Source organism: Peromyscus californicus, unplaced genomic scaffold (assembly GCF_007827085.1).
Source record: "Peromyscus californicus insignis strain IS unplaced genomic scaffold, ASM782708v3 Scaffold_3__1_contigs__length_106647218, whole genome shotgun sequence".
Lineage (NCBI taxonomy): Eukaryota > Metazoa > Chordata > Mammalia > Rodentia > Cricetidae > Peromyscus > Peromyscus californicus.
The window spans coordinates 22,028,983-22,042,389 of NW_026294551.1; the positions used below are offsets into that span (position 1 = coordinate 22,028,983).

At 46.0% G+C, this 13,407-nt stretch overlaps 1 protein-coding gene across 2 annotated transcripts in view; it reads left to right on the forward strand.

Moving 5' to 3' along the window:
* The window catches only part of LOC128121595 (signal transducer and activator of transcription 5B), a 76,479-nt gene that overhangs the window by 36,974 nt on the left and 26,098 nt on the right, over positions 1-13,407 (forward strand). Inside the window, exons 2-3 of one of the 2 annotated variants that reach the window (XM_052756391.1) lie at positions 8,625-8,762; positions 13,090-13,246. In XM_052756391.1, the coding sequence (XP_052612351.1) occupies positions 8,635-8,762; positions 13,090-13,246 (285 nt within the window). In that variant the 5' untranslated portion in view covers positions 8,625-8,634. Of the gene's footprint in view, positions 1-8,624; positions 8,763-13,089; positions 13,247-13,407 lie in introns of those variants that run through there. The other variant, XM_052756392.1, reaches the window with a different exon arrangement.

Sequence of the window (13,407 nt, forward strand, 5' to 3'; positions counted from 1 at the left end):
CAGGACGGGCACCAAAAACTACACAGAGAAACCCTGTCTTGAAACAACAACAACAACAACAAAGATGGGAATATCAGGGCCAGCAAAATGGCTCAGTAGATGATGATGATTGCCACCAAGGCTGACACCCTGAGTTCGATCCCCAGAACTCACATAGTGGAAGAAAAGAACAACCCCCTACAAGTTATTCTCTGACCTCCAAAGGCATGGTGTGGCATGTGCACACACACACACACACACACACACACACACACACACACACACAATACCTTATTTTTAGTGGAAGGTAAATTTCATCTCCTGGTATATTGGTTAAGCAGTAGGACAGCAAGAGCTGTTGGTCAGTCAGAGGATTGACTTTGGAAAAGTGTGTTGGGTTAAGATGGAGGTGGAGAGAAGGAAGCCCTGTGTGTAAGTGTGAAAGAATCATTGGCCCGTCTAGGGGACTGGCCATACTCAGGTGCCGTGTTAAGTATTTATGCACATCAGCTCATGTTTGCTACAACCTCCCTCCAAAGACCGATATGTTCTCCTCACTGAGTAGGTTTGGGAGCTGAGGTACAGAGATGTTAAGAGGCAGATCTTCTAAAGAACTGTGAACAGCTGAGTTTGGCGTCATCCTGGGAACATGAATCTCGTTTCAGAGGTTTTGGCTGCATGGTGGTCGGGTCCATTGGGATTGGGCTGGTATAGAGAGTAGAGGCTGTACGATGCACTGGGATAATGCAGCTTCCTGGTGGAGTGCTCACTGTGTGCACGAGGCCCTGGGTTCAAACTCTAGTCCCACCCAAGAAAAACTCAGCAACTATAAAATACTCTAGATAGTAAAAACTAGTCCAGCAAGCCAAATCTCTCTATGTGCATTTTAAACCCTCATCCCCCTCCAGGCCAGAATTTGTTCAGTCGTTGGCAAAGTTGCGCCGGGAGCCTCCACCTCGAGAGCCTGCCTTCCAACCAGGGTAGTTACAGCAAAACACGGGCCCCAGTGTTCTGAGATCCTTCAAAGAGTAATGGTTTTCTTTGGAAAAGTTTATATTTTGGACTAGGAGTGTATCTCAGTTGGTAGAGCTCTTGTATAATGGGCACAAAGCCCGGAGTTTGGTCTCCAGTACAAGAGTAATAGAACACAATACACCTATATTTCCAGCACACAGGAGGTGGAGCAGGAGGATCTGGCATTGAAAGAGGCAAGCCTGGGCTACCCTGGAGCTGATCTAAATATATATTTTCTAAAGGGAGAATTTCTGATAAAAAGTATTTATTATTGATATGAAATAGTTCCTGTCCCCTGCCCAATAGGCATCCCTTCCTTTGGCTTTCAGTAAGCCTGTAACATTGTGAGCAATTAGACATTGAGGTTCTTATAAACAGGTACCTCTGGCCCCTGTGTTTAACCTTCCCCACCCTTGGATAGGTCCAGCTGTCATGGGTCAACATAGGTGCTGGGTGTGTTTACTGAGAATAGCACTCTGTCCAGGCTGAGCTGCTGTGACTTACTCTGGAAGGCTGGGAACTCCGTAAGTGTGGCTGCACAGAGCTCGTCTGGTTGTCAACACTGTCCTAAAAATACGACGGTGAATCCATTTCCCAGGGTTTAGAGTGGCCCCTGTGATGACTTACCAGAGATACAAACCACTTCCTTTGTCAGAATGCCACGCACCGAAGACTGAGCTGCCTGTCCGTGAGCAGGGAAGAGCATGCGCGTGGTGGGTTGTCTTCATGCGGTGGAGTAGCAGCTGGTGGTTGGATGGGCAGGAGGTGTGAGGGACAGGGCCCCTGCCTACACCTGTGTGCATGTTGCTTCCTAATGGGTGGGACATGTTCTGACAGGCATGGGAAAAAAGCACCAATTAGACTATAGATCTTACGTATCTAAATCGATGAGGGACAGGAGTATTTAGCATTAGGAATAGAGGCAAGAGGGCCAGAGGCTATAATGGGTACACGACAATATCCATAAGCCTCTCATAGTCTATGCGAATAAAAGTCATGGTTTAAAAGTAAAATGCAAATGACTGTACTATTTAGTGTGGTTTTTATTTCATTTGATTTTTATTTTTATTTTATTTTTTATTTATTTTATTTTTTTTTTTTTTTTTGGTTTTTCGAGACAGGGTTTCTCTGTGTAGCTTTGCGCCTTTCCTGGAACTCACTTGGTAGTCCAGGCTGGCCTCGAACTCACAGAGATCCACCTGGCTCTGCCTCCCGAGTGCTGGGATTAAAGGCGTGCGCCACCACCGCCCGGCACATTTGATTTTTATTTTAACTGACACAAACTGCCGATTTGGGGAAGGGCATGTTGCTTCAGACATACACTGTGTAATGACCAGATCAGTTTAATTGTCAAATCTGTCCCTCAGTATTTTATTTATCCCTTACTTGCCCTGGGAGCATTCAGATTCCTTACTACCCGCCTGTATCCTTGACATTCTTGCCGGGCAGTAAGCAAAATGTGCTCTGTAGCTTTATTTTCTATCCTCATCAAAGCACTTTTATGTTGTGAAACTATACTGCTTTTATCAAAATAAGGCAGTTACCACTTGGTATTTACCAGCTATTACCCTTCAAGTAGCATGTTATTAAAAAAAATAATAACTACTATGATACACTCAGAATTGGAATCAAAAATATTCTGACAAATTCTCAGAGATCAATATTCTCTTCTTTAAAAAAACTAAGAACCAGTATAAGACCTAAACTCCGCGTTGCACTTACACAGCGCCCTGCATGTTGTGGTACATCTCCACAGTACTTCTTTCTGTCTTTGTGGTTTTGCTTTTGCATTTTTTTGAAACTGGGCACGCCTTTAATACCAACACTTGGGAGGCAGAGGTAGGTGGATCTCTGCGAGTTCGAGGTTAGCTGGTCTACCTATTGTTCCAGATCACCGAGCATAGTGAGACTGTCTCAAAAAACAAAGGTGTTTTTGAGAGACAAAGTATTTTATGTAAGCCCAGGTTGGCCTTAAACTTGCAGCCCTCCTGCCTCAGTTTACCAAGTGCTGGGCTTACAAATATATACCACCACATTGAACTGTATTTTTCTCTTAAAACAATAATAGGCTCCTGTAATGTGCTTGGCTAACAGGACATGTGAAATATTTATACATTTGTTCATTTAGCACAGTGGTTCTCAACCTGTGAGTCGTGATGCCTTGGGGGTCGATCGACCCTTTCTCAGGGGTCACTTGAGACCATTGGAAAACACAAAATTTACATTACGATTTGTAACAGCAGCAAAATTACAGTTATGAATTAGGAATGAAAATATTTTTGTGGCTCGGGGTCAGCACACCTTGGGGAACTGTTATTAAAGGGTCACAGCGTTAGGAAGGGAGACAGCCACTCAGTTAGCAATGGTTGTTTACCTCTCTCTGTGCTGAGCCACTACACAGATCTTTGGGGACAGGACAGTAAGGCATGTCCTCTTTATTTCTATTGGAGGTCAGTGGGGAAAGATAAATTAAAACAAATTAAAAACTAGACAGAAAAATGTCAGGCGTGTGTCACTCACATAGGCCCAAGTTACTCAGTTGTAGCTGATGAGCTAATTTGAGATATATCTTTCTACACCTTAGAATTTCATACTGATGTTATGTTTCATAGTAACTTTAGAAAGAGCTGATATGGGGCTGGAGAGATGGCTCAGCTGTTGAGAGCACTGGCTGTTCTTCCAGAAGACCTGGGTTCAATTCCCAGCATTCACATAGCAGCTCACAAGGCAGCTCACAACCATCTGTAATTCCAGTTCCAGAAGATCTGAAGCCCAGCCTTCTTCTGGCCTGTTTGGACTGCACATATGTGGTGTGCAGACTTACATGCAGGCCAAACACCCACACATGTTAAATAAATAAATATGAAATAGATACATCTTAAAGAAAATAGTTGATATGTTCAGCTTCATTGTATGTATTTGTTTATTTAAGCAACAAAAAATAGTGATACTTAGCCGGGCGGTGGTGGCGCACGCCTTTAATGCCAGCACTCGGGAGGCAGAGCCAGGCGGATCTCTGTGAGTTCGAGGCCAGCCTGGTCTCCAAAGTGAGTTCCAGGAAAGGCGCAAAGCTACACAGAGAAACCCTGTCTCGAAAAACCAAAAAAAAAAAAAAAATAGTGATACTTATGTGCCAGGCCCTGTTCTAAATAAAGTCCTTCTCCTTCGTTAGTAAATAGGTACATGATGTGTGCCAGACAGTGGTGAATAGGCACATGATGTGTGCCAGACAGTGGTGAGTAGGCACATGATGCGTGCCAGACGGTGGAGACAGGAACGGAAATGGAGAGGAGCAGAGAGTGAGCACGGCACTGTTTTATCGGAGTGGATCCGGAAGAGGGCTGGGGGCTTCCCACCCCTTTCCTTCTCGTCTTGGGTCAGTTCAGCAGGTGAATCTGCAAACACAAGAGAGTTTTGTATCTCTTGGAATCATTCACATGTTCACTAAGGGAGAGCTACAGTGAGGTCCTGCTTCTGCCTTGTTCTAGGGGTGAGTGTGTGGATGTGCATATGTGGGTTCAAGTGTGTGTGTCGTGTGTGTGTGTGTGTGTGTGTGTGTGTGTGTGTGTGTGTGTGTGTGTGTGATGTACACTTATGGAGGCTTGAAGTTAACCCCAGAAACATCAGACAGGGTCTCACTATGTAGCCCAGGCTGGCCTCAAACTCACAAACATCCACTTGCCTCTGCCTCTTTTTTGGGGGGGGGGAAGGGGGGGTTTCGAGACAGGGTTTCTCTGTATAGCTTTGCGCCTTTCTTGGAACTCACTTGGTAGCCCAGGCTGGCCTCAAACTCACAGAGATCCGCCTACCTCTGCCTCCTGAGTGCTGGGATTAAAGGCATGTGCCACCACCACCCGGCCTGCCTCTGCCTCTGCCTCTGCCTCTTTTTTAAAATTATTTTGTTTTGTTTTGTTTTTCAAGACAGGTTTTCTCTATGTAGTTTTTGCGCCTTTCCTGGAACTAGCTTTGGAGACCAGGCTGGCCTCAAACTCACAGAGATCCGCCTGCCTCTGCCTCCCGAGTGCTGGGATTAAAGGCGTGGGCCACCACTGCCCAGCTAAAATTATTATTATTATTATTATTTGGTTTCTTTGAGACTAAAATTATTTTTATTTTATTATTTTATGTGTATGAGTATTTTGCCTGCATGAATGTCTGGATCTCCTGGAACTGGAGTTAAGAGACAGTTGTAATCTGCCATGTGGGTGGTGGGAATTGAACCTGGGTCCTCTAGAAGAACAGCCAGTGCTCTTACCACTGACCCATCTCTCCTCCTCCCAGGGTTTCTCCATGTAGTTTTGGTGCCTGGTCTGGATCTCACTCTGTAGACCAGGCTGGCCTCAAACTCACAGAGATCCGCCTGGCTCTGCCTCCTGAATGATGGCATTAAAGGCATGTGCCACCACCGCCCTGCTTGCCTCTTCCCCTTTTTAAAGACAGTTTCTTATTGGCCTGGAGTTAGGTCAGGCTGACTGGTCAGTGAGCCTTGGGGATCTACCTGTTTGCACCTCTTCAGCACTGAGATTACAAGTGTTCACCACCCTGCCTGGATTTTTACCCAGATTCTGGAATTCAAACTTGGTTCCTTGTGCTTGTAAGGCAAGCACTTCACTGGCTGAGCCAGCTCCCTAGCCCGGTCCTTGTTTATTTATTTATTTATTTTTTAAAGATGTATTTATGGACTGGGTGGTGGTGGTGCATGCCTTTAATGCCAGCACTCGGGAGGCAAGCCAGGCGGATCTCTGTGAGTTCGAGGCCAGCCTGGTCTAAAGAGTGAGTTCCAGGAAAGGCGCAAACCTACACAGAGAAACCCTGTCTCGAAAAACCAAAAAAAAAAAAAAAAAAAAAAAAAAGGGAAGAAAAAAGAAAAGATGTATTTATGTGTGTGAGTGTTCTGTAGGCCTGTTTGTGCACTGTGTGTGTGCAGGGCCCTTGGAGGCCAGAAGAGGGCATCAGGTCCTTTAGAACTGTAGGTTCAGATGGTTGTGAGTCATCATGTGGGTGCTGAGAGCCAAACCCAGGTCCTCCTCAAGAGCAACAAGTGCTCTTAACCACTTAGCCATCTTTCTAGCACCCCATCCTTGTTCTTAACTGAGGAAGACTGCTACCTGAACCCTGCTCCTCACACCTCTGTGTGCTTCCACATCCTTAGATCTCCAGTCTCCTTCATCCCCCATCTCTTTACCCTTCCTCCAAAACCACAAGCTGATACTGTTCTGATTGGGAGATGTTTGACTAGGAAGTAGAAATGCTCTTCTGTTCCCAGTTTTCTTCTGGTGAGCTCACATCCACTGAAATTTGCTGTCTTGGAAAATCTCACCATTGTCCCAGTCTGGAATCCCAAATTAAGGCATGCACCATTCAAGTGTTCTGCAGCAGCACACACACATCTGAAACAGGTACCCGGCACCCACCCCACTCCTCACTGTTGGCTAATGGACTTGTCCCATAAATAGCTCAGTGTTACTTGATCAGGCAGCCGCTGATCACAGAGAGGGATCTTTGTTTCCTGGCACACATGTGCAGTCTCTGGTAGTCAACAAAACCAAGGTCCAGTGCACTGGACCGTGGCTGTAACATAGTCCTTAGGAGGATTGTGCAAATCAGTAGCTCAGTCATTTTTAGATGGGATTCAAGATGCGCAGTCCCACATTACAGAAAGCAGCATTAGGGAAGATCTGGTCTTTATGTCCTCCTCATATGACATTGCTTCTCCAGTCCAGGGAATCCAGGAAGGTCTCTGCCAAATGCCTTCCATTCTCAGCTCTGTCTGAAAAGGACCCTAGTAGTCATGAAGCCATTTTCTGAAGCAGGATTTTGTTGGTGGTGTTTGTTTTGATTTTGGTGTTGTTTCTTTAAGACAGAGTCTCAGGAAGCCCAAGTTGGCCTTGAACTCTTGATCCTCCTGCCTTTACCTCCTGAATTCTAGGATTATAGGCATGCTCTACCTCAAGAGCCTGTTTAAAACAAAAACTCACTATCAATGAGACTAGTGTCGGAAGCCTGTAATCCTAGGTTAGAAGTTGACAAGTTCAACTGGGCCGTGATGGCGCACACCTTTGATCCCACAAAAATCCCATTTGAAAGGCAGGGGCAGATGGATCTGTGAGTTTGAGGCCAGCATGTTCTACAGAGTGAGTTCCAGGACAGCCAGGGCTACACAGAGAAACCCTGCCTCATAAAACAAAAAAATTAAATTAAATTAAAAAAGAAGATGGCAAGTTTAAGTCCTACCCCAACTACAGAGTGAGTGGTCAGCCTAGACGAGTGAGTGAAACACGGTCTCCGAATAAAAAGGCAAAAAGAGGCTGGAGCTCTGGATCAGCTGTGTAGCATTTGACTGGCATGGTCAAGGTCAGAGCTTCAATCTCCACTACAAAAGTACTAACAAACCCCACCAGAAGCCTGCCCACTCTCCCCAGTAGAATACAACAGTCCACTTTTACCCTCTTAGTTGACATATATTATTTTTGTGTTGGCTGTGCATTGTTCTACAAACTCCATAGCAGTAACTCCCAGGGCGAACGCTTGGGAGCTTGGCAAGCTAAGCCTCTGCTCTGGGTAGGAGTATGGCTGCAAAGCTGACTGAGATAACGCGTAGGCCTCAGGCCTCAGGCTGCTCTCGGTGTTTTCACTTCTCCTTCAGCTCCTTTTCAAATAGTAACCCGTTCTTCCATCCCCTAAAGCCCAAATCTAAAGTTACGTTTCTGATCGCTCTGCTGATCATTCATGATGACTGCGGAAACCCTGCTTAGCACCCATGGCAGCCTCAAATAAAAGTGAAGACCAGGACTAGGATAGCAAAGCTGTCCCTAAAGCTGGTTTTATGATTTTGCCTTTTTTGTTTTTGTTGTTTTTCGAGACAGGGTTTCTCCATGTTCTTTTGGTGCCTGTCCTGGATCTCGCTCTGTAGACCAGGCTGGCCTCGAACTCACAAAGATCCCGCTTGGCTTTGCCTCCCGAGTGCTGGGATTAAGGGTGTGGGCCACCACTGCCTCCTAGCTGTGATTTTGCCTTTTGACTGCAATAGTCAACGTTTCATAGACCCGTCTGGGGCCCCTTCCCATGGCCATGCCAAGTGGCTGCATTTTTAAAACATTATAAAGCTCAAAGTCAGAGAATATTGATCCTGGGCAGTGAGACGGTTCAGTGGGGAAAGGCAGTTGCTGAGCAACCTGGCACCCCGAGTTTGATCTCCAGAACCCACATAAAGGTGCAAGGAGAGAACCGTTTCCACAGAGTTGTCCTCTGACCTCTACACATTCACCCTGGTTCATGGGCATCCACATATGTCACACACGACAATAAAGAAGAAAAATTTAAGGACTTGACGTTTAGTGTACCAAAAAGAGGAAGAACATTCACTTTTTTTTTTTTTTTTTTTTTGGTTTTTCAAGACAGGGTTTCTCTGTGTAGCTTTGCGCCTTTCCTGGAACTCGCTTTGGAGACCAGGCTGGCCTCGAACTCACAGAGATCCGCCTGCCTCTGCCTCCCGAGTGCTGGCATTGAAGGCGTGCGCCACCACTGCCCGGCTAGAACATTCACTTTTAAACCCTGGGCATGTTTACTCCAGTGGCTTTGAATGGGGAGGGGGTGCTAGAAACAGACAAATCAAGGTCTTTGTTTACCAGGTTGTGAACCATGGCAATGTGGATACAGGCCCAGCAGCTCCAGGGCGATGCTCTTCACCAGATGCAGGCGCTGTATGGCCAGCATTTCCCCATCGAGGTGCGGCACTATTTATCCCAGTGGATTGAGAGCCAAGCCTGGTAGGTGAACAACGTTTCTACATCATGTTTGGGGAAACACAAGGATACTGAATTTTGATTAGAAAAATGTTACAACTGAGACTTTAAAAGCTATGTGTGACCCGGGCCTAGTGGTCCACACCAGTAACCCCCATGATCCTAACACCTTGAAGGCTGGGGCTGAAGGGTGGCAAATTTCAGGCCAGCCTGAATTGCAAAGAGAGATCCTGTCCCTGTCTTTTTAAAAAAATTTGGAAAGCTGCGTGTGTGGGGTTGGGTGTGTAGCTCAGTGGTAGGGTGCATGCGTGAGGCTCTGGCTTCAGTCCTTAGGCCCGCTTCCAAGAAAAGCTGTTTGGAAACTGTTTATGTAATTCAGGAAAGGGTGTTTAGCCTTCTTCTAGGTTTAGGAAGATAAAATAGCTCTTGGAATTTTAATTTCTGTTGTTTTTTTAATTATGTGTATATGTATGTGTCTGTATGTGGGTATGTACACTTGAGGGCAGGTATCTGTAGAGGCCAGAATACAGAGTCAGATCTCAGATAACCTGGAGTTACAGGTGATTGTGAGCCACCCAGTGTGGGTGCTGGGATCTGAACTCAGGTCCTCTGGAAAAGCAAGAAGCCCCCTTAAGCACACAGTCATCTCTCCAGCCCCTGAACTTGCTTTTTTTGTGGGGTGGGGCAGAGGAGTAGAGACAAGGTCCCTCTATGGAACCCTGGCTGTCTTGGAACTCATTATGTAGACCAGGCTGGCCCTGAACTCTCAGAAATCCATCTGCCTCTACATCCTGAGTGCTGGGACTAAAGATGTGCACCATGCCTGGCTTTTTATTCAAGGTAAGTTTTCACTGTGTAGTTCTGGGTGGCCTGCATTCATTATATTCATTGTGTAGACCAGCTAGTCTTAGACTCAAGATCAGCCTGCCTGTGCTTCCCACATGCTGAAATTTGTATCTCACAAACCAGATATTTAATATATTAATTTTAACAATCAAAACATTCATGGCTCTTTGTTTTTCTGAGACAGGGTCTCACTATGTAGCTCTGGCTGTCCTGGGACTTACTATGTAGAGCAGCAGGCTCTGATTTGAACTCACAGAGATCCACCTGCCTCTGCCTCCTGAATGCTGGGATTAAAGGCGTGCGCCACTACACCTGGCTTGAAACATTCATGTTTTTAATTTATATGTACATATACAGACAAAAATATTCTAAAATATTAACAATGGGGCAAGATGGCTCAGTGAGTAAAGGAACTTGCTCACCAAGCCTGAGGTCCTGAATTTCATCCTCAGAACCCATGTGGTAGAAGAAAACTGACCCCTGAAAGTTGTTCTCTGACCTCCTTACTATTCTGTGGCATGCATGTTCTCTGTCTCTGTCTCTCTCTGTCTGTCTCTCTCTGTCTGTCTGTCTGTCTGTCTCTCTCTCTCACTCACACACACACATACACACACACACACACACACACACACACAGTTACACACAGTTTTTTTTAAATACTAACAATGATTGTGTTTCATTGTTGACTTAGCCAACATTTTTATCTTTACTTCTCAAATTATGAATGACACACTTGCGTTTTAAGATTGTTGGGTAGGTGTCCCACAGTCCAGTGACAGCGCATCCGACTCTGCAGGGCTGGAGCAAAGCCCCCACACACACACACGCACACAAGACAAGCTGCCCACCACTGAGCTGCCCCTCAGCCCTGCAACGCCCTTGGCGACAGCAATGAACACCAGCAGCCAGCTCTGCCCGGCAATGCTCAGGCCAGGGAGCTTGCTGGTTGCTCCCAGTCTGTCAGTCAGTCTGACATGTCAGTCAGACTAGCCGGGCTTTCACCTGGGTCGGGGGCTTCTCTTTCACTACTCCCAGAAGATGCCAGACCTGGTGCTGTTGAGAGAAGACTGTTCATACCCACCGGGGATACTGCCTTAGAGTAATTGCAACAGCTTGTTAGCAGGGTTCTGTTCAGAAGCAGAGTGCTGAAGGAAGGCAATTTTCTAGGCAATTAAAAAAAAAAAAAACAAATCCAAGCTTCATGTAATTAAGAGGGGGGGAAAACCTGGCTAACTATGAGAACATCAAACACATCTGGGGTAGTGTTTTTCTTTTTCATTTTTTTCTGTTTTAATGATTTGGGGGATTTAGGAAAACATTAGTAGGAAGTTTCAGTTTATTTAAAATCTCATTTAGAGGCTGGAGTTGGGATGTAGGTCAATGGTAGAGCATTTGTCCAGCAAACACAAGGACCTGGCCCAACACCACAAGAAAACAAAACAAGGCTTTCATTTATTTGAGCACAGTGGTGCATATCTGCAATTCCAGATCCTCAGGAGATTGAGGCAGGAGAATTACTCCAGCCCAGGAATTCGTGGCAGTCCTAGGCGAATAGGTTCTCATCTAGCAGATCTCCCGGGTAGTCTTCTTACTGCACAAGCTTTGAAAGATTTGCATTGATATTAAAGAAAACTTGGATTTTAGATAATTTTGTTTTTCATAAGAAAATAAAAATATGGGCCAGGTGGTGGTAGCGCATGCCTTAGTCCCAGCACTCAGGAGGCAGAGGCAGGAGGATCTCTGTGAGTTCAAGGCCAGCCTGGTCTACAGAGAGAGTTCCAGGACAGCCAATGCTACACAGAGAAACCCAGTCTTGGAAAAAAAAAAAAAAAAAAGAAAGAAAGAAAGCTATCAATGAAGAGTCTCCAGCTCTTCATATTGAAGCTGTCATGAAGTCTCTTGTCGTAAGTCACAGTTGAGTTCACACTGAGGGCCAGACTGCTGAGTTCTGCTCAGAGACTGGATCCTGGGCTCTCATCCAGAACAGAGGTGCAAGGCTGTCCCTTCAGTCCTTCTGGACTTTCCTTTACTACGTATTTTATTCAATGCGTAGAGCGTACATATCCAAAACTTGGCTTTGGTCCCTGCCTCCTCCAGACACAGGTCGGGTGGTCTCTGATGACAGTCTCAGGGTGTTAGTGCACCCATCACAGCTCCGTCTGCCACCAGGCACTCATTAACTGCAGGGATTTGCGGGTGGCCATCTTCTAGCTACCACTGGCTCTCTTCCCTGGCTCTGGACCTGGTCAGCAGTAATTAGATATTATTTCAGCGTGACAGCTGTTTGGTTTCTCAGCGTGCTAAGTCACTTAAGTATTGCCCAGTAGCAATTGTTGCCTAACTTGTAGACAAAAATGTTAAAAGGACAAAAAAAAAAAGATAAGGAGGAAGTGGACCCAACCCCTGTCACCAGTTGAATAGCTCTGAATGACAGGAGGCCCGTGGACTGGCTTCTCGCCTGTGCTGGAGCAGCTAGCCTTGCTTCCAAGCCCCGCGTGTGCGGCGACGACCGAGATTTCTCCTGGCTGTGAATACTTGTAGGTGCTTTTGCCTTGATGCCTCCTTTCCAGGGTTCCTTACAAAGGGCAGTGATTAGGAGCCTGGAACCAGTTGAGGCTGGAAGGGACATGCAGAACGTCTTGACCTTGTGCCCCTGACACCCTGGAGCTGGGATTATAAACTGGAAGTTAGCAGACCCCTTATTCCCTTCCGAGGGCAGAGAGAAGCCTTCCCACTTCTTTCCTAGGAGGCAAGTGGGTTAATACCAGAATCAGTCAGTAAAGGGAAGGAGAAGGGGGGGCTGTTTTTGTTTTTTTTTTTATTTAAAAGAAGAAATGTACGGTTCAGCTATGGTAATTAAAATAGAGCAATGTAGACATTTAGTTAATGGGTACTGGGATGTTTCTTTTCTTTTTTAGTTTGTTTTGTTTTGCTTTTTTGAGAAAAAGTTTTTCTGATTAACAGCTCTGGCTGTCCTGGATCTCATTCTGTAGACCTGGCTGACCTCGAACTCACAGAGATCCACCTGCCTCTGCCTCCCAAGTGCTGGGATTACAGACAGGCGCCACCACCGCCCAGCTCCTGGGATGTTTCTTAACACACATGAATATTAAGAAGAAATCGGCCGGGTGGTGGTGGTGCACGCCTTTATTCCCAGCACTCGGGAGGCAGAGGCAGGCGGATCTCTGTGAGTTCGAGGCCAGCCTGGTCTACAAAGTGAGTTCCAGGAAAGGCACAAAACTACAGAGAAACCCTGTCTCGAAAAACCAAAAAAAAAAGAAGAAATCATGTTCCAGACTCACATGATGGCTCACACCTATAGTCCCAGCCCTCGGAAGGTTGAGATAGGACAATTTTGAGTTCCTGGTCAGTCTGTGGTTTAGTGTTAGTACTCTACCTCAAAAAAAAAAAAAAGCCCCACAAAACCAATGTAGTATGTAGAGACTACATGTGTACAGGCTCCTGTGCATGTATGTATACAGATTGTGTAATTTTTTTCCCCTAGGGACTCAATAGATCTTGATAATCCACAGGAGAACATTAAGGCCACCCAGCTCCTGGAGGGCCTGGTGCAGGAGCTGCAGAAGAAGGCAGAGCACCAGGTGGGGGAAGATGGGTTTTTGCTGAAGATCAAGTTGGGGCACTATGCCACGCAGCTCCAGGTGGGTGTGAATGCTGACGACACTTAGGCCCTGTCCCTTCGAGGACATCTCCCTTCCTTTCATCTTCTGTAGACACGTGTGTTCCAGTCTTCCACCCAGCACTGTAGAATTATGTGTTCCCTGCCTATGGTTCTGATTGGTTTTGTGGTCATGGCTGTTAC